General features: G+C 35.3%; 1 protein-coding gene across 1 annotated transcript; it reads left to right on the forward strand.

Moving 5' to 3' along the window:
* The first annotated feature begins 441 nt into the window (after window positions 1-441).
* Pi3K59F (phosphatidylinositol 3-kinase 59F) lies at window positions 442-16,667 on the forward strand. The gene is made up of 18 exons (XM_022078813.2): window positions 442-600; window positions 1,532-1,720; window positions 2,540-2,696; window positions 3,735-3,848; window positions 4,818-4,976; window positions 5,378-5,473; window positions 6,371-6,568; window positions 7,388-7,573; window positions 8,423-8,571; window positions 9,513-9,797; window positions 10,493-10,589; window positions 11,530-11,658; window positions 11,973-12,094; window positions 13,095-13,309; window positions 13,791-13,940; window positions 15,062-15,305; window positions 16,055-16,309; window positions 16,448-16,667. The coding sequence occupies exons 1-17, from the start codon at window positions 530-532 to the stop codon at window positions 16,284-16,286; spliced, it is 2,793 nt and encodes a 930-aa protein (XP_021934505.1). The 5' UTR covers window positions 442-529; the 3' UTR covers window positions 16,287-16,309; window positions 16,448-16,667.
* Window positions 16,668-18,943: the final 2,276 nt, after the last annotated feature.

Raw genomic sequence — 18,943 nt, forward strand, 5'->3', positions numbered from 1 at the left:
CTTCGACTCAAAGTTAGCTGATATGTGGGGAACCCCTAATTCGGCTACTTGGAAGGCAATCGTGCCGACCAAGGGCTGACTGAAGCCGCCCCATGGGCAATAAAAGGGGGGCTGATATTCAGCAGGCCACCCGATTCTGTCCCTGAAAAGACGGTCAAGTCGGCGCATCGAGTGATCTAACTGCTCTGCTACGGTTACCCTGTCTGAGGTTTTCCGTGCTCTTCCTCAATTGTAAGTCAAATGCCAGGATATAATTCAAAAGGGGCACATTCTTCAGCTGAAGTGAGGGGAACATATATATATATATATATATATATATATATATACTCGACATCTATCCGCATTGCACAAGAATTACTTGAAAAAGAGTTTGAAGTACACGCTATGCAAAAAGAGATGTCGCCAGTCGCCAAGAACTTCACTGTGCGACGTATGTCAACATAGTATAGTTAGTATTGTAGTTATGAAGTTGTCTTCAGATCATTCGTGATGTCGTAGTGTATGTGTATGAGTGTGAGCGATATTTAATATGGATGAGATAGGTGACAAGTTTTGTTATGTTTATAGCTCTTCTCTGGAGACAAGAATACAGATTAAAATGTAAGGGCACTTAACCATTGCTTTAATTTAAATATGTTTTGTAACCGATGTTTCTTCGTTTTCGAGGTGCATATAATTTCGTTCTGGCCTGACGCTCTGTTTTGAAATGCTACATAATTTCGTAAGATTTCAGGTTTTCACGGCGTCGAGAATGAAGATCTGGAATGTTCTCCGTGTAATCTGGTAGAAATTTATTAACGTTTCGTAGGTACCATCGCCCTGATGATGGAGGCAGCAGGCATCTCTGAAGCATGAAGTTGAATATTTTGCTTCCAATATCACACTTTTTTCTTTACATCAGTAGTATTTCTTATGGGGTGAGATTAGTACATTAAAAGTAAATTATTTTGATGAATGGTACTCTTTCATATCGTACTTTATTTGGTAGAGGAAAGCAATAAGATGCGACTTGATTGGTGGGGGCAAATTGTGATGCAGTTCACATTTAGTAATTGTAAAGTTACGAAATTACTTAAGCAATAAAGCACAGAAATTATATTTTTTTATACAGAAATTGAATGTTAGAAAGCAATTATGTAGAAATTCAAGTTAGAATCCTGAAGAATTTTGAAGAAAATGAAGGTAATGAAAGCAACATTAATAATGAACAGGAAATTATCTGTGAAGGTGAAACAAGAATTTGAGCACTGTTACTCATCTGGGGTAAAATAACAAGGGAAAATGCACTTATTTTTGAACAAAATTAAAAAATAAAGTAATAAATATTTAAGGTATATCTAAGACATTGTGATGAATTGCATATGGCTTGCTTCTGCAGTGGTTTTGTCATCTGCTCAGTTAGCAGATGGATGTCTGTTATGCTAATAGCTTTTAAACAGTGTATATATTTTGTTTATTTACACACAATATTATATTTTCTGAAGAAGTATAAGTTTGACAAGATGTATTCACACTCATTTTACTTCCACAGAGGAACGCTAGAAGGAAAGCAGCAGAAACCAGATTATGGCAAGCTTCTTTCTAATCCCATGCTCAAATTTTCTGGGCTATACCAGGATGAGTTTGCAGATTTGATGGTGGTCTGTCAAGTGTTCTCTGATGGCCGGCCTCTGGCCCTTCCAGTTTCCACTTCTTATAAGGCTTTCACTACAAGATGGAAGTAAGTGCAAGATTTCTTTGCAGTTATTAATGTAACATCTGTCATTGATGTAGAGAATTTTGAATGTTTAAGGATGCTTGGTGGGTATAACATGTTTTAGATTTCTAGACAGGTGGAATACTGTTCTTAGTCATATCTCTGTTAGGAGAGGTAAGCTGGCCATGTGAAGTTAAAAAATGTGCAGTGATTTTCTGTAGTACAGTTTGTGGTTTCCGTTTTGTTCACTACTTGGAAACAAGTTGTATGTTAGGTTTTAGATTTAATATTGGTTATTTATAATGCTGTTATGACAGACGCCCCAAACACTGTAATTCTTTCAGGCAGAACGTAGGTATGTCGGTTGATATCTCTTGGCATGTGTAACTTAACAGGCCAAGTATGAGAAAACCAGAAGTGTTTACAGAATTGGTAGTTGCGTTCTGTAATAATTGGAATGTGTGTGATAACTATGTAATGAAATAGTAAAAGACAAAGTGTGTTTGGTGTTAGAAGGTTCCCTTTGATTATGTTTAGACCAGGCTCTGTGTTGGGTGTAGCTCTGTTTAAATGGTAAAGATTACAGACGTGGTAGGAACTGCTATCAGATTACTTATAGCATGGAAGATGGAAAGTTAGTAATCTTTTACCATTTTCATCTGGTGCTGTATCCAGACATTGTTCTTTGCAACCTGATATCTGGCAGTAGCCTATCAGCTTCACATTGAGGGATGTACCACAAAGTGTCTGCACCCTGTGTCACTTCACAGGAACTACTGTGAGATTAAATTTAGTTATCCTTACAAGGTTTACTGAACCAATGTTTTGTGTCTCTAAATGCAGTTGGAATGAATGGGTGACACTGCCTGTGATGTTCAGTGACCTACCCCGCAATGCTCAGTTGGCACTGACTATTTGTGATGCAGTAGGTCCTTCTAAAGTCCAACCTGTTGGAGGAACCACTATTTCCTTATTTGGCAAGCATGGTGTGTTTAGACAGGTATTGTATTGCTTCACATCATGTAAATAATACGTGGGAGGTTGTCTGGAAAGATTCTTACAGGGTATACTATTGATTCAGGAAGATATGCCTACAAAATTTTAGTGAACATTATGCATTGCTACCTTAACACAAGTAAATTAAACATTGAGTGACATCAGAGTTGTACACTAAGGAAGAAGAATTAGCGTGGAAAAGACCATGGTTTTGGAGAACCCAAATATTTGCATACTAAACTAAGGCCAAGAAATATCAAAAGAAGTTGACACTTTTAGTTATCCGGGAAGTGAAAAAGTAAAAGTGGCTACATTCAGAATTTAATTAATGAATTAATTTGGAATACCCCATAACTCTTGTGTGGCATAAAGATATACCAGAAATATGTCATAGAATATGTTTTAAGGTATGTTTTGTATAACTTATAACTTATGTAGATGAAATATACACTTTTGCTAAGAAAGAGAAGGGGTAAAAATCATAACTGATATGAAGCGTAGTAAAAGAAATTAAGAGGCAGAGTTAAAAGTGAGGAGGTATGGAGTGTGTTGAAACAATTGAAAAAATTGAAGTGTTTCTGTTCTGGGAACAAGGCAAAATGGATTTCAGTGGGAAAATTTGCAGTAGTTGATCCATGAAACAGGGACATAATTTAAATAAGAGCAACAGTTAAGATTTCACTAGATGAAATTTTATAAAATTTATTAATAGACTCAAACTAAGGAACAATTAAAGGTGAAATTTATTTCCATACTTATTGTGTGTGAAATATTTTCAACATATATAGAAATTATAAAATGAATAATGTAATAGAGTAGAGTGATCTTTAAGTACTTAGAAAATGAGGAGAGAAAAGAATGCTTTGTAAAAGTGTGCTTGGATATAAAATAATAGTTGAATATGGAATACTGTGGGATTCAAACTTGTTTGTTCAAAGAATTCTCATTGTGAACTAAGTATTAGTGTGAACAATGAAAAGAAACAAAAAAGTGTATGTATTTTCTAACTAATCTAAGTGACAGAATTGTAACTATGTCCCAGGGAATGTTGGATCTCCGAGTGTGGCCCAAGCAAGAAGCTGATGGCAGTTTTCCTAGTAGTACTCCTGGCAAAGCAAGGGATCATGGCAGGGAACAAATGCAGAGGCTTGCTAAGGTACATTTTTCACTACAGTGCAGTGTTTTAACATTACAATTTTCAATGCTGTGGTATGGTTTTTATTCTGGCAAGGTTTGTGGTCTGATTACTGTTTCCATCTGGTGGATGTATATTTGAGAATGATATGTAGGTGACAGACTGATACGAGATTGATGACTTGATGTGTGATATGTTCATGTATTTTTTGTCATGTTTCTATATTGTGACTAAATGAGAGAGAAAAGGTCTACTTCAGTCTGGAGTAAAGCTTTTCTAAGTGTATGTATTTGAACTTGGTTTGATACAGACAAAAATTAAACTTTTATCAAACTCAATACAGTAGTTTTGGAAATGAGGCACGTGGATTGACAGACAGACAGACAGACAGGCAAACATACATGATATTCTTGTTTGCTCTTTTTATGAATTTGTGCAGTGAGAGCACAGAAGATGTCATATACGGAAAGCTTGTTATTTAAATATGACACATGCTCCTTTGGATTGTAGCAGTAGTTCAGGGTATGTGTTATGTTAATGAAGTATTACAGAGTGAGTAATAAAATTAATAGCAAACACTATACACGGCTGATTCATGATTATAATTGTTATTTTCTCTCATTTGAAGTAGATATGATGTGTAAATAGTTGGCTGTGAAGTGTCTTCTGTCTAGAGTATAAGTATTATACATGGCAAGTGCCAATTTCTTGGTATCTTCATGAAAAATTCACATTGAGGAAGGTGTTTTCAATGTTTTTCCATTTTTCTAACTATAATTTCTGGCATTTATTATATTCTTTATTAATATTATCAAATATGAAGGACCTTGGGAGTTTATTCATGTGAAATAACACTGAGAAATCATCAGTTCAGTCATTTGTTGGTCATAATGTGTTTTTACTTTTCCACTGTTGTGAATCTATGATAACATCATGCGTCAGTCTTTGTACTTTTCTACAAACACTGTTAACAACTGTCATTCTTTCCAGTTATCAAAGAAACATCGTAATGGCCACATAGCCAAAGTGGATTGGTTGGACCGTTTGACATTCCGTGAGATTGAGATGATCAATGAAAAAGAGAAACGAAATTCAGACTACATGTACCTGATGATAGAATTTACATCAATTGAGTTGGAAGGGATACCAGTAAGTTTGTGAGCACTAGAAATTGTGAAAATCAATTTTGTACTAATAGCTGTACTGTCTGCGTCTAAAGACGGTAATGGAGGGACAGAACTGATCAACCTGGACATACAGTGAGTCATGAAAGAAGCCTTCTTAACCTCTTTTATACTTCAGGGAAAAGTTTAGAATTTGTCTTCATGGGATCCATTAAAAATAAGTGAAGATGAATGTGAAGAATACTGGCCACTGTGATTTCAGGTTGTTGGTCTTCTGTGGCAGTGATCTTATCACCACCCTGCCATTGGACATATGCACGCATGTGTGCATGTAATATCTTTCTTTTCTCTGCAGTTATACGAGTAGCATTGAAATCATTTATAGACTTTCACTACTATTAATTTTTATATGTATTGTGCTTGCAGCATTCTATAGTATTCTATGAACAGGATGGTATTGAAGCGTATCAGTTTCGACGTCAAGCTGATCTCGTTAGAGTTCCCGATCATGAAATACTACAGGTAATTATTAGTTGATTGTGTAAGGATCACATTGCTTTCTGTTTATTCTAAATATTTCATTCTCATGTTTTGAGTGAATATTGCCCTTCAAATTTGTTTGCCGTTAGTTGTAATAAACCATATAAAATCAATAACACATTTCTGAAAATACAATGTAAAAGTGTTATGACTGATTTGTGTGAAAAGGAAGAGAATGTCATCCTCATAAGAAAATCTTCCATCTGCAAGTTAGCTGATGGGAGTTAAACTGTTTCCAATATTTCAGTTAGGATCTTGGCTGCTAGATAGCAGTGGAATCTTTTTTCTCAATTTTCAGGATTTACACTTTTCTCATGAGAGTAATGTATTACCATCATCAGAAAAGTCTGCATCTCTTTCAATAGTGATGAATAATGCTATGCTTCGATTGCTTGTTGTACTTATTCAGGGATCGTTATTGCATTGTGTAAGAAAATCTTCTTAAATTAATTTTATGTTCCGTACAGTGAATATGGAATAAAGTGAATTAGTTTTATTTCATATATTTTTCCAGATATTAAGTACTGACCAATATTTTATGATTCAGACTGCTGTTAATTGTCCGTGTAGTTTCCACCATGGCATTTTAAAGTATATTATGCAACATTACATGTCAATCCAAATGACAAATTCTGTTAAAACAATAATTCAATCCACTTAATTGTTGAACTGATGTAGTGTGTGATAACACATTGTGGCTGTTTGAGGTTAAACACATCTGTTAATAACAGTTGATGGGGTTTTAACATTCTTTCATGAAAGTCCTGACAGTTTACTTTGTTTTACAAGTGCTGTATTTCCTTGACTGTTAAATTAACTAAAACACATATTTTCAAATAAATTGCAAGTTTTTTTTCTGTGTTGTGGTATGACTGCCAGGAGAATCTTGTTGAGAGTAAACATCACAAACTTGCAAGAAGTCTTCGAAGTGGTGTCTCTGACAAAGATGCTAAGCCTAATGCAAGTGTCCGTGATATCCTCAATACCATTGTGGCATATCCTCCAACGAAACAGCTGGCCACTGAAGAGCAAGATTTAGTTTGGAAGTTTCGTTTTTATCTCAGTAATCAAAAGAAGGTAAGTAAAAAGTTGAACTCAGGACTGTGAAGACCTTAAAGAAGCTATCAGGATTTTTATCATCAGTAGCACCAGTTAGTCTTTTGGAAGGGAAATACAACCAAATAATTGATCTTAAATCAAGTTCTACAGATATTTACAATTTATTAGTGCAGATAATTGCTATCTTAAGCATATTTGTGGATCAGGGTGATGGTGATATATAATATTAGCAACAATGAAGTGCTAAGAATATCTGGTTTTTTAGCATTGTTTCTCAGTATGATGTATATGTATGTATGTAGTATTGTCTCATTTCAGGCTACTAAATTTCCTTGATACCTTAGACCAGTGGTATTCAACCTTTTTTGTTTGTGTACCCCCAGATATAATTTCTCTTCAACTTTGTACCGCCAAAGTTGTTGGTGTATAATTCAAGTTATACATAGTATATAATATACATCTAAAATGAATTAAATAAATTACATTACTGATTATTCATTGTTTATCATAAAATAATATATATATTTTTTTAAAATTTCACGTGACCCCTAAGATGTCTTCATATGCGTACCCAAGGTTGAATACCACTGCCTTAGATCATATTTTGCTCATTTCTTTTTGAAGTCTATTTTAAATCTCATTTGCCAAGGATCTTTAATTAAGGAATATAGTTTTCCTTCAGTATACTAAGTTGTGATTGCTGTTCCTTGATACAGAATTTTACAAATGGACTTAGTGGTTCTATGTGTCTCATTTCTAATTAATATATTATTCAACTTAAAATTAATGAGACTCATTTATATTGACTGTCTTTTGACTTCACTTTGTTTGTTCCAGGCTCTAACCAAGTTCCTAAAATGTGTAAACTGGAAACTAAGTGGAGAAGTTCGGCAGGCATTGGATATGCTGCAGCAGTGGACACCAATGGATGTAGAGGATGCCTTAGAACTGCTGAGCTCCAACTTCACGCATCCGGCCGTACGGAGATACGCTGTCACACGACTCAAACAAGCCCCTGATGAGGTAGTATCTGAATTATTAATATCAGGGTGAGATCACGTCATTTACTGTATTAACAGTTTTTAAACATTTTCTTAAATTGATTATTTAATATTCTGCAGTCTGAAATTTATAGAAGATGGAGTTGTCAGATTTTATATTTTGTCTGGAGTTGTTCCTAATACATTTCGTTTTTTGTGGGTTGTCTGATAACAAGTTTCTCCATCTATTTCTTCTCCTAGTTCTAGAGTATGTCTGTGACTGGTAATTTTTTATTCTTTCTGTAACTTCTTTTGTTTTAACTGTTTGGAAGAGAATCGTCTGAGTGTTTAAGGTCATCAGAGACCAGAGTATTTCCTAATATAACTTATGTCTGTGAGTTCATAATAGAAAAATTTGTTCTTTGGACAGTATTTGTGAACAAGCAAGAATTAATTCTAATTTTACTAAATTTTTAATTTCAGAAACATAATTTGATTATATATTAAATTATTTTACTAGTTACATTGTTATGAAACTTTGGATATTGGTTTGCATGTTCTGAAATTTTTCATTTTTACGTATTTGAGATCATAACAGTGAAGAGAATAACTTTTCAGAGCTATTATGAAAGCTATGTATTCCTTAAACTTTTATATATACAGATATATCTGATGTATGAGGGTAAGGGTGAAGATCAGCATTTATTCTGTCTAAATCATGAACTTTACTAATAAATGTAAATATGAAAATTGCACCTTTTTGCTTTTACTTTAAAAAGGGTATATGGTGTGATAGTTTCAGGATGCATTGTTTTAAAATGGTACAACAAGGGGCTAAGTGCCAGAAAATTCTGTTTCATCATATTTACTGTCTCTGACCATGGCTTTGCAGGATCTGCTGTTGTATCTTCTCCAACTTGTTCAAGCTCTCAAATACGAGAATTTTAATGAAATCAAGGAGGGCTACAGTCGACTGTTTCCTGGACGAGATGCATCCGTGTCATCACAAGAAGATAACCAAAGTGAACGAACAACAGTCAGGTAGTTATATGGAGTTTTATAACGCAGTTTATCCAACCTGTTTATCCAAGCTGTTATTGCTTCCTGTCCTAGTCTGCCACAGTGAGAAATTACTTTAATTCAATATTATATGCCCTTAGGTTAATGTGACCATAGTGTAATGTATAATTTAAGCTTTCAGGGTTTAGCCACATTTATGTTGATGGTGTTTCAACATTTTGGTGACAATTGCAGATACCATCTTCATGGTGAGTGTGTGGCAAGGGAAAGGCAGATGTTACACAGGTTATGCTGTGGGAATTTGGGCAGAGAGTGAGAAGTGTGATTATGTGAACTGCGAAGTGGAGTGCTGTCCAATGGGGAAGATGCAGTGGTTAAGAAAAAGGTGAAACCAGGTTTTGCTCAGTCTCTGTCCATCAGCGTGGTTGACATTCTGTGGGTGGTTAATGGCAAAGGTTCGATAATAAGAAGAGGGATTAGAGGAAAAGAGGTGACACTAGGATTTTCTCATTCTGTATTTGTTTTCATGGTTGAAATCCTGCAGGTGTTTTATTTCAGTGGCATCACCAATGATGTAGGTATGGCAGGTTGGGATGGTGGCTTCTTTTGATGTTGTCTTTGTTCTGTATGTAGTTGTTTGGCTACTACTGTTTGTTCGTTCTCCAGTCTGGTGTCTCCGGTCTTCAAAAGTTCTAGTGGAGATGTGATGTCCCATTTCACCACTTACACAAGATCCCTTACTGTTGTGGTAAGGTCTACATGTGGCTAAACCCCCAAAGCCAGAGTTATAAATTTGTTACAGAGTTACAGAAAGGAAATAGACATGTCATGTGCATGATTTTTTTAAGCATACTTGTTTGAGTTTAGAAACAAAATTCCTTGTGGAAATGTATTTGGGGAGGAATTTTTATAATTTTTTATGTGTTTTGTTACATTCACTGTATATCTTAAATTTTTTACAGGGAAACAAGAGATCCTGTTGAAACTACAATGAAGAAATCTTTTAGTTTCACCCCTGTGGATCAAGCTGTAGGAGCCGATGATGCATCTCCTCCAGTTGCCAGATCTAACTCCCTGCTTGAGAGTTTAGTGCAGAATAGTGTTCCTGCAGAGCAGACAGATTCGAAAGTGGAGACTGGTCAAGGAGGCCAGTGGGGACCAGAGAGGGAAGAAACTAGTCAAGATCTTGCTACTTTCCTAATATGGAGGGCCTGTCAGAACTCAACTCTAGCCAACTACTTTTATTGGTATTTATTTTATTTGTGGCACAAGTTCTTTACACCTAAGATGACCCACACATATTTGTATTCTGAAGCCAATGAGTGGTAAGACTTGCTTTGATAGAGGACTTGCAAAATGTCATTGTAGTTTAAGAATTTCCAAATTTGTCTTGGTACTTGTAAATGTAGCCACAGTATAACCTGAAATTGAATTTTATCACCATTTCACATTTCATCCTTTTTCCTGTACAGCTGACACTGTTATGTCAGCATTTTGCAGCTCATTAAAAATTGTATTTTCAAAAGTTAGCAGTTTTAACAACATTTTTGTATTAGTTGAAAATGATTACATATTTTTATAAAATATAATACTGTATGCAATATCGCTGTAGTAGGTTTTAAGCATGTGGTATTATGACCAGAAACAAGGAATGGCTCGGCAAAATTGCTCAGCTCAACACTACAATATTTTTGTTTAGAAGATAAGTTATAACTGTTTTTTGCTTAACTATTAGTTTAACATTAAGTCTGAAGGTGGCAAAATCTTCTGCAGTAATTATCTGTCCTAAACAGATGAACACTTAAGTTACAAAAACAATAACCTTGGTTAAGAACGGATAGGTATGCTTGTGCTAATTCCCGTCAACTTTGAAAGGTCATATGCTATTACTATTTAATTTTAAATTCAGTTAAATTTGGTAATTCGTTGTTTGTTGTGTTAGGTACCTTTTGATAGAATGTGAAGACCAAGAGTTGGCAGTGAAACAAGACAGCAAAGTGCGAGATATGTACCTTACCGTCATGAAGACATTCTCCCAGGTAAACCAAATTATATCATGGAATCAGGTTTCAGTCTAGCACTAAGTGACTGATTGTCCAAAGGTTTGTAATAGTGATTGATTCATTACAACATGAGAGTATAATTTGTAAGGTTTTATAGCATTGAATGAGATGGGAATGTTATTATGAATGTTGAGTAGATGAGGACTTGAAAGGAGGCATCTATAATTAATAAGCGTCCTCAAATTTTATGCTTTGTAACATCTGTATATAATCTAAGAAAGAAAACAAAAATTTATACTTATTATTTTAAAAACTTTGACATGACTTATAAATGAGATTAATTTATTTTCTTAAAATTTTATAAATTGTTGCAGCTTATATTAGCTTACAGACCATAGACATCCATTTATTAATTTATGAAAATATAAATATGGGCAATAACATTATATTTTAACCATAAATATTTTCATTTATATAAAAGTAATAAAGGGAAAATTTTAAGTTTTTGACATGAGGATTTTGAGATTATTGATGGAGTACAGTATTTGGTAGGCAATGAAATGAAGATATAAAAAACAAATTTAATGTTTTAACTTGTATGAGAAAAAAGAATATATAACAACTGGATTAACCATTTTGAAAGATTAAAGTATGTGAAACAAATGTGAAAGTTTGCACCTGATGGAAAATTAAATGTAGACCTCTGGAGAGACTGATGTAGCAACTGAAAATTTTGAAGCCATTTCAGGTCAAAGGATCATAATGTTGATGAAAAATATCTTGTATGTATGTTCAGTTATAACCATTGAAAAGAAAAGGATGTTATGAAGTGATTGGAATTAAATTGTCTTGCTTAAGATACTTTATCACTGGCCATTTTGCACTGAACTTTCCTGTAATGTTGTGCCTATCAGCTTATTTCTTATCAACAAATATATTATTCACTTTAATTTTTGACATTGTGGTTTCTTTACAGATATTATTAAAAGGGAATTCAGAGTGGCAGAGACGACGAAACTTTCTGTCTAGGCAGCAGACATTTATAGACAAACTTGTGCGACTTGTGAAAACAGTTGCTCGAGAAAGTGGTAACAGGAAAAAGAAGGTTTGTTCATTGTTTATTATGATAGCCAGAAAATTAAGAAATATTACATTGCATTAAATACAGTTTTCACTAAACCCTTTCGATGGCTGTATTTATTATTAAAATATACATATAAATTCAAGACAAAATGAGTAGTGAAATTTATACTTAAATGTTTCCTCACAGGCTGAAGATTGGATGTAAATTCTGTCATTATTCCATTGTCCCTTTGGAACATATGTTCCTGATCCTATTCTTGAAGAGATTAAATAATTTAAGGCTAAATGTTATTCCTAGTGAAGAAAATATATTGTTAAATATTGTCTTCCTTGTAGACTGAACAACTACAGGCCCTACTTGCTGATTCAGAAGCTTTCAAGATTAATTTTGCTTCATTTGAACCTCTGCCATTTCCACTTGATCCTGATGTTCATATAACAGGAATAATTCCAGAAAAGTGAGTAAACAAATTAAGGTGTATGGGCAGTGATGTATAGTGTGAGTGGAATTAGTTTTGTATATGACAGTTGTCTAAAATTATAACCCCAGTAAAGTAAAGCTGTCCCACTACACACCACGTAGGTGCTTGGAGGGGGGGGAGTAGGTACAGCTCCTACTCAGTCTTAACCTCAACACTAAATCAGGGTGAGTGGCCAGCATCACACCCAAGCTGTGCTTTTGCGTGGGCCTCAGAGCTGGTCTGGGTGCAGAGGCTAGAGGAAAAAATCCTCTTCCGCTGTCAGGGATCAAACCCTGGTTGTCCAGTCCGTAGTCAGTCACTGTTAGAACATTATAACCGAGTGTTAAAGTTTAACACCTGTACCTCAAGAACCTTTCATAGGATGCTACCCTGAAATAGTCCAATCTAGATCACATCTCATGACAAGATTCTGCCATTATCCCTCAAATTATACCTCGCTCTTTCTCAAGTGGTCTCTTTTCATGATGTATTTCAAGCAAAGATTTGTATGTGTTTTGTACTTCTTCTATGTGTGCTACATGACACATAGAACTGTAACTTAGATTTTGATTCTACTACATTAGTTGCCCGTTTCCGTTACTATTCGGTAAGGAGCTTCATAGTCCCGTGCTGTAGCTGTGCGGTCTGAGGCATCATGTTTAGGACCAGTGTATGGGACCTGTGCCAACCCAGCATCGTGAGGAAATTGGGGAGCTACAATGGGTAGCGTAATCCGGTCAGGAAAACTAGCAATGGCTGGGGGTTTGTCGTGCTGACCACACGTCACCCTATATCTGGTTGGATGATCGTTCACCTCTGCTTAGGCATGTGAACGTGAGGCCAGCAGTCAAGCTAGTCGGCTTTGGCTCTGGAGCTGTTACGCAATGGCTAAAGGAGCTTCATAATTATATTCCTCACCAAGGGTGAAAAAATGAATGAGGTTTAAGTTTTATAGCTTGTGTACCATTGTTATTTACACATGTTCATTGGATTACAGAGCAACACTCTTCAAGTCAGCTCTGATGCCATCAAAACTAACATTCCTCACCACAGAAGGTACAGAATATGTAGCCATTTTCAAGTATGGAGATGATTTGAGACAAGATCAGCTCATTCTTCAGATGATCACTTTAATGGACAAGCTTTTGCAGAAAGAAAAGCTGGATCTCAAACTTACACCTTACAGAGTCCTAGCTACGAGCACACGACATGGTATGTATTTTCTTATACCAAATTAGAGATCTAGTCTTCTGTAAAAAATTTCTATTTGTATTAAACGTTGTTAGTAGTGTCATTTGAGAGAGAAGTGCTTTTGTAATGCAGAGAAGGACTCTTATATAGTGAAATTTGATACATTTTATAAATGTATTTGTTAAATTGAGAATTTCCCAGAATAAAAACTGTTGAAATGTATCTCAGATGTTTAAAATTTTACTTTCAATATAAATATTGTAAGTAGTGTGTTTGCTATTGCCACTCAAAAGTTTCTCTATAAATTGGCCTATATTACATTTTGATACTTTCGATGTGACAGCTGTGAAGTTTCTTTTCAGATTTCACACTGAAGGTAGTTTAAGTTACAATTAAATTTTTAACATTTCTTTTAAGTGTTTAAATTGTTATTTTGATTTCAATTTTAAAGTTTATTTTTCTTATGCTTCATGTGCTGAAAGTCATATGTTTAATTGTTTAGGTTTTCTTCAGTATGTTGAATCAACACCAGTAGCAGAAGTTCTTGGAACTGAGGGTAGCATACAGAACTTCTTCAGAAAACATCACCCATCTGAGACTGGGCCATTTGGCATTGCACCAGATGTTATGGATACCTACACTAGCAGTTGTGGTAGGTCACATTAGTTTGTGATGGAAATATGGGTGATTGCATTTGACTGACTAGCATGCTTGCCACTGGACCAAAGGTTCGTGGGTTCAAACCTGGCCAAGGTTGATGGATTTTTAAGGGTGATAAAAATCTGTAGTATAACTTCTTCTGCAGGGGAAGTAAAGCTGGTGGTCCCATGTTGTAGATTTACGGCATGTAAAATAACTTTACAATCATGAACGAAATGTTTCATAAGCAAAATTCCCACCGAAATCTACCAGACTATACAGCGCAATAACCCAGAAGACAGCAATCTTGAGTTTTTTGTACCAGGTGCGGCAGAGGAAACGCATGTTTTTCAAATAACAATAACTCAGTTGATTTTCAAGTTAAAAAAAATTTAATTACACAAAGAGAAAGGTTTTACAATCCAGTTTTTGTTGAACATTTTTGAATTAGTTCCGAAAAATGACATCCATCAAGTGACGCCCTTCCTTCTGTACGCACTCTTGCAGACTCTCCTCGAAATTCTGCATTGCTCTTCCTATCATTTTTTCCCACACAGTAGCGATTTCCTGGCGAATGGAATCTTTCAGTTCCTGGATGTTGCATGGTTTGTTTCTGTAGACCTTTGATTTGAGGTAACCCCACAAAAAATATACACATATGGACAGGTCAGGGGAGCGAGGCGGCCAAGGGATATTACTGAAACGGGAGATGACGTGTTGGGGAAACATGCCACGAACCACCTGCATCGATGGTCTTGCCGTGTGTGCCGTGGCACCATCCTGCTCACGGGTCCACGGTGCCATGGCTACTGAAACTGCATTATCTAAGCTGTCTACTAGCAAGGGGCGGAAATCCCCCACCCTACTCCTTGCCGAGTACTAGCCATTCTAAAAACATGCGTTTCCTCTGCCGCACCCAGTATAATTGGAGTTGTCATTAAGGCTGTTTAGTAAAATCTTAGGAATGAATTAATTATACTAGTGCAACATCTATGAATTGTGTTGGAAATATGTATTGTATTATTATGACTTACTCAACATCCTGCTGACATCTACTTGTGGATCCATGGAATATATGCGTGTATGTACAATATGTCTTGTTTCCAAAATTCTGTTAATATATTTTCTGTGTAGCTGGGTACTGTGTTATCACATACTTACTGGGAGTTGGTGACCGACATTTAGACAACTTGCTTCTCACAACATCTGGGAAACTGTTCCATATTGATTTTGGTTATATACTGGGCCGAGACCCCAAACCTCTACCACCGCCCATGAAACTGAGCAAAGAGATGGTGGAAGCAATGGGTGGAATAAACTCGGAATATTACTACAAGTTTCGCAAGCAGTGCTACACAGCCTTCCTTCATTTGCGCAGGTTAGTGGTGTCTTTACAGGAATTAAAATTGGCATATTAAAACAAAAGTAATGAGATTGGGTTTTTATTTGGAACAGTAGCAGAGAGAATGTTCACAGTTAACATTATGTTACAGTGGTTAGCACTCTTGCTTTATATTTGGGAGGTCGTGTTGAATCTGACTGGGTAAGCATTATTTTTCTCAGATTCTGCAGCAGTACCTTAAAGTAGGCCATGATGACCTCTTTCCACATCCTAAAGTACTTACATATTCTGTAAACTAGCACTAAACTTGTGGTTAATGTCTGTTTTAACTTAATTCTTCAAAGCTCTGGAAGGCCTTAAATAAGTTGACTTAAGCACTTCATATTGAGCACCAAAGAGTTATGATATATGTCCAATCAAAGTTAAGTTTAAGTACTTGCTGCTTGTATAATGAACAGAGGATGCAGTTTCATAAACTGGACTTTTGAAAAGTGATGAAATGCATATCAAGCTCATTTTATATACATATGTATGTATATTTAAGCTGGTTGTGGTTGTCTATTAAGTGTCAAGCAATTTGCAGCTCACATTTACCATTCTATCTTCATCGGTATATACTTAAAGTGGTGAAGTTTATTCTAAGAGTATATTGTATACAACATTTTGTTGATTTGTAGGTGACACAGTTAAATACAGTATTGTAAATGTGGTGCATGTGTTCGTAGGACTGCTGTTTAATGGGTTCATACTGTTCCAAATTACAGACAAAGCTTTTATTGTTTCAGAAATTCAAATCTGGTGTTAAACTTGTTCTCCCTTATGGTGGATGCAAGTGTGCCTGACATTGCATTGGAACCTGACAAAGCTGTAAAGAAGGTTCAAGATAAACTAAGACTAGATTTGGAGGAGGAAGAAGCAGTCAGCTACCTGCATACAATATTGGATGTATCTGTAACGGCTGTGATGGCTGTTCTTGTTGAGCAATTGCATAAGTTTGCACAGTATTGGAGGAAATAACTGCACCACTTCCTGTTTGGGGAGTAAGCATTATGTTTTTCTGTTTATTGTATGCATTTATATATGATACTGTGAATAGTTATTGATAATACATATTGACTTGAATACTGTGATATCTGGACTTACATACAAATAATGTTTCCGTTTGCTTTTTATTTCAGCCTTCTGGTTATCCATCACGAACTTGTAATGATGAAATACCCTCTTCCAGCATTGAAACAAAACTTAACCAAGACTTAATACTGTAGTGAAATATGACGATAACACTTTTCAATGAGCAGCATGTTTTTCTTTTATAGCAGATGTAAAATTGAATGTGTTTATGAAGAAAGTCTGTGATTTCTGTGAATGATTTTAATAATATAATAATATTTATAAAGAGGTATGAGGTAGTCATTCTGTTCCTCTCCCAGAGAGTTTTACATCAAATTCTGAAAAGACGGCAGTTCTTTAGGGAGTTTTGTTTTGTCGGTGATGAAGATATCATTGGTGGACTTCTGGGTTGTGACACCATGTGATCTTGTGGGTGGTAACTAGTGTTTTGGAATAATGTATCACCACCCTGAAGATGGATGTGATACATTCCTCCATAATACTGATGACCACCTACAGGGCCAGGAATATCATACATAGTTGACTGTATTATTACTTCAGTGTGTTCATGCACCTTACCATGCCAGTGTCTGCTTGATGCCAAATGTAAGTACATACTTTGTGTGCAAACTATCTGAGTGAGCATGCAGCAAGTGACTGAAGCTGATTGATGGGAGCACATGGCAGTAGATGTGCAGAAGCATCCAAAACTTAGCTGCTATCATTCATGTCAGTCAGTATACTAGAGAGCCACAGGAAATTCTTTTCTGTGCTTAGCTGATGACTTGTTTGATTCTGATGAATACCAAAATTGTCAGTTTTCTTCATGTTTTATTCAACTTTAATCTGGGGTCTTCATTCCATGAATGTTCTGCTGTTTTATGCTTGAATTTTCTCCTGTTTTTATGTTTGAGGTTATCTTTACCATATGTTTTATTTTACATTCGCACTGTATGCTGTATATGCAATTCTTTGACTCCTGCATCTAATTTTGTCTTTGTGAATATGCAATGAAGCATTTTTAAAATCTGAATACTGTTCATACTCAAACATTTTTCCTGATTCTTCAATCTTTTTGTGGTGTCCTTGTGATGTTTTGAACTGCCACAGCACTGTTGTGGTTTCCTAACTTAATGGGGTTCTTTTATAGCTGTTTTTGAGGTCTTCATTTAGGAATGTTGCTTTTACTGATTGTAATGACAGCCATATGCCTCAAGATGAGATTACAGCGTGTTTTAAAAATGCCCTGTGTATCAAATATACATCAGATGGTGGACAATGCCTAGCATAATATTTGTATAATGAACTATTAAACTGCATTGTTCAGAGTATAGGATCAAATATTTCTGAATTTATTCAGTGTCCCTTTTACAGTAAAATTATCACCATTTTAATCCTGTTATTGAATTATGTCAATTTTTGTAGGAAGTGTTCATTTTAAGTTTTGTTTCCTATTTTATTTAATAATGCTTTCTCAGTTGCATTGACAGTCTACCACCATAAATTATGTTCATATGTAGTATATTGTCTAATGTATATAAAATTTCATTATTTAAACTTTATTATCATAAATTTTACAGTTACAGGTAATTTATAAGCATGCTGTGTGGTATGGATGCTACATTGTAGTTATGGATGATATTTTTAACAAGTAAGAGAATTCAAGAAGTATAAAATATGCATATTATTTCTATATTTTATCCTATTTCCTTTCAAAGACAATGATTTATAAAGGGAAATAGAGTTGGTGTCTTGATCATACAAATTTTAGAAGGAAATTGAAGGTTTGGTTCCGTAGGAATAGTACACATGCAAGACAACAAAAGAAGCAATCATGTGTGATATCGAAGGTTTTGTTATAAACCACTCATCCCACAGAGTTCATTGCATTATATCAATCAAACCATGCACTTAGCATTATGAAATGTTTTACCTTGCAGAGGTAGTGGCTGGTAGGGATGGGTAATGACTGAATAATTAGGACATAAGTAGTAGGTTCAGCTGTGATATTTATTCTGAGTTCATCCAATACTAACCAATGACTTGCCTAATGACTACAATGAAGATGGATGGCTGCCTAGCAGTTCTATTGTTTCCACTGTAGTCATCTTGAAAATAAGTAATTGAAAGTGCATATATAATATTTTGCCCTTTGATTGCTGCCTCATTATTCAGTGAGCCTTTACCATACCTAAGGCAGTAGAACATTGTAAAATAACACCCCATGTTATGCTTAGTGCAAATTTAACCTTTTTGTGAATAGGGAATTTAAATCCAAAAACTACAGAACTGCACTTTAACCCTGGTGGTATGCTGCCATGACACATGATTAGCTGCGTAGTGCCTAAGTTGTATGACTTCTGCATATAATACTGAAAGAATTTGCAAATGGTTTCTCAAAGGTTAAAGTCCTACACTTTATGTGAGCAAGTCATAAAATTGAATTATGTTAATGAAACATGCGTTGAGCTAGATGGTGCTGGTGAGTTTGATTTTTGGGGTTATAGGTCATATCTCATCCAAGGACGGAAGATAATATTTTATTACAACCTTAACTGTTACCA

This window comes from Zootermopsis nevadensis, unplaced genomic scaffold (genome assembly GCF_977971745.1).
Source record: "Zootermopsis nevadensis isolate Lab colony 2312 unplaced genomic scaffold, Znev_1.0 Znev_ptg000061l, whole genome shotgun sequence".
NCBI lineage: Eukaryota > Metazoa > Arthropoda > Insecta > Blattodea > Termopsidae > Zootermopsis > Zootermopsis nevadensis.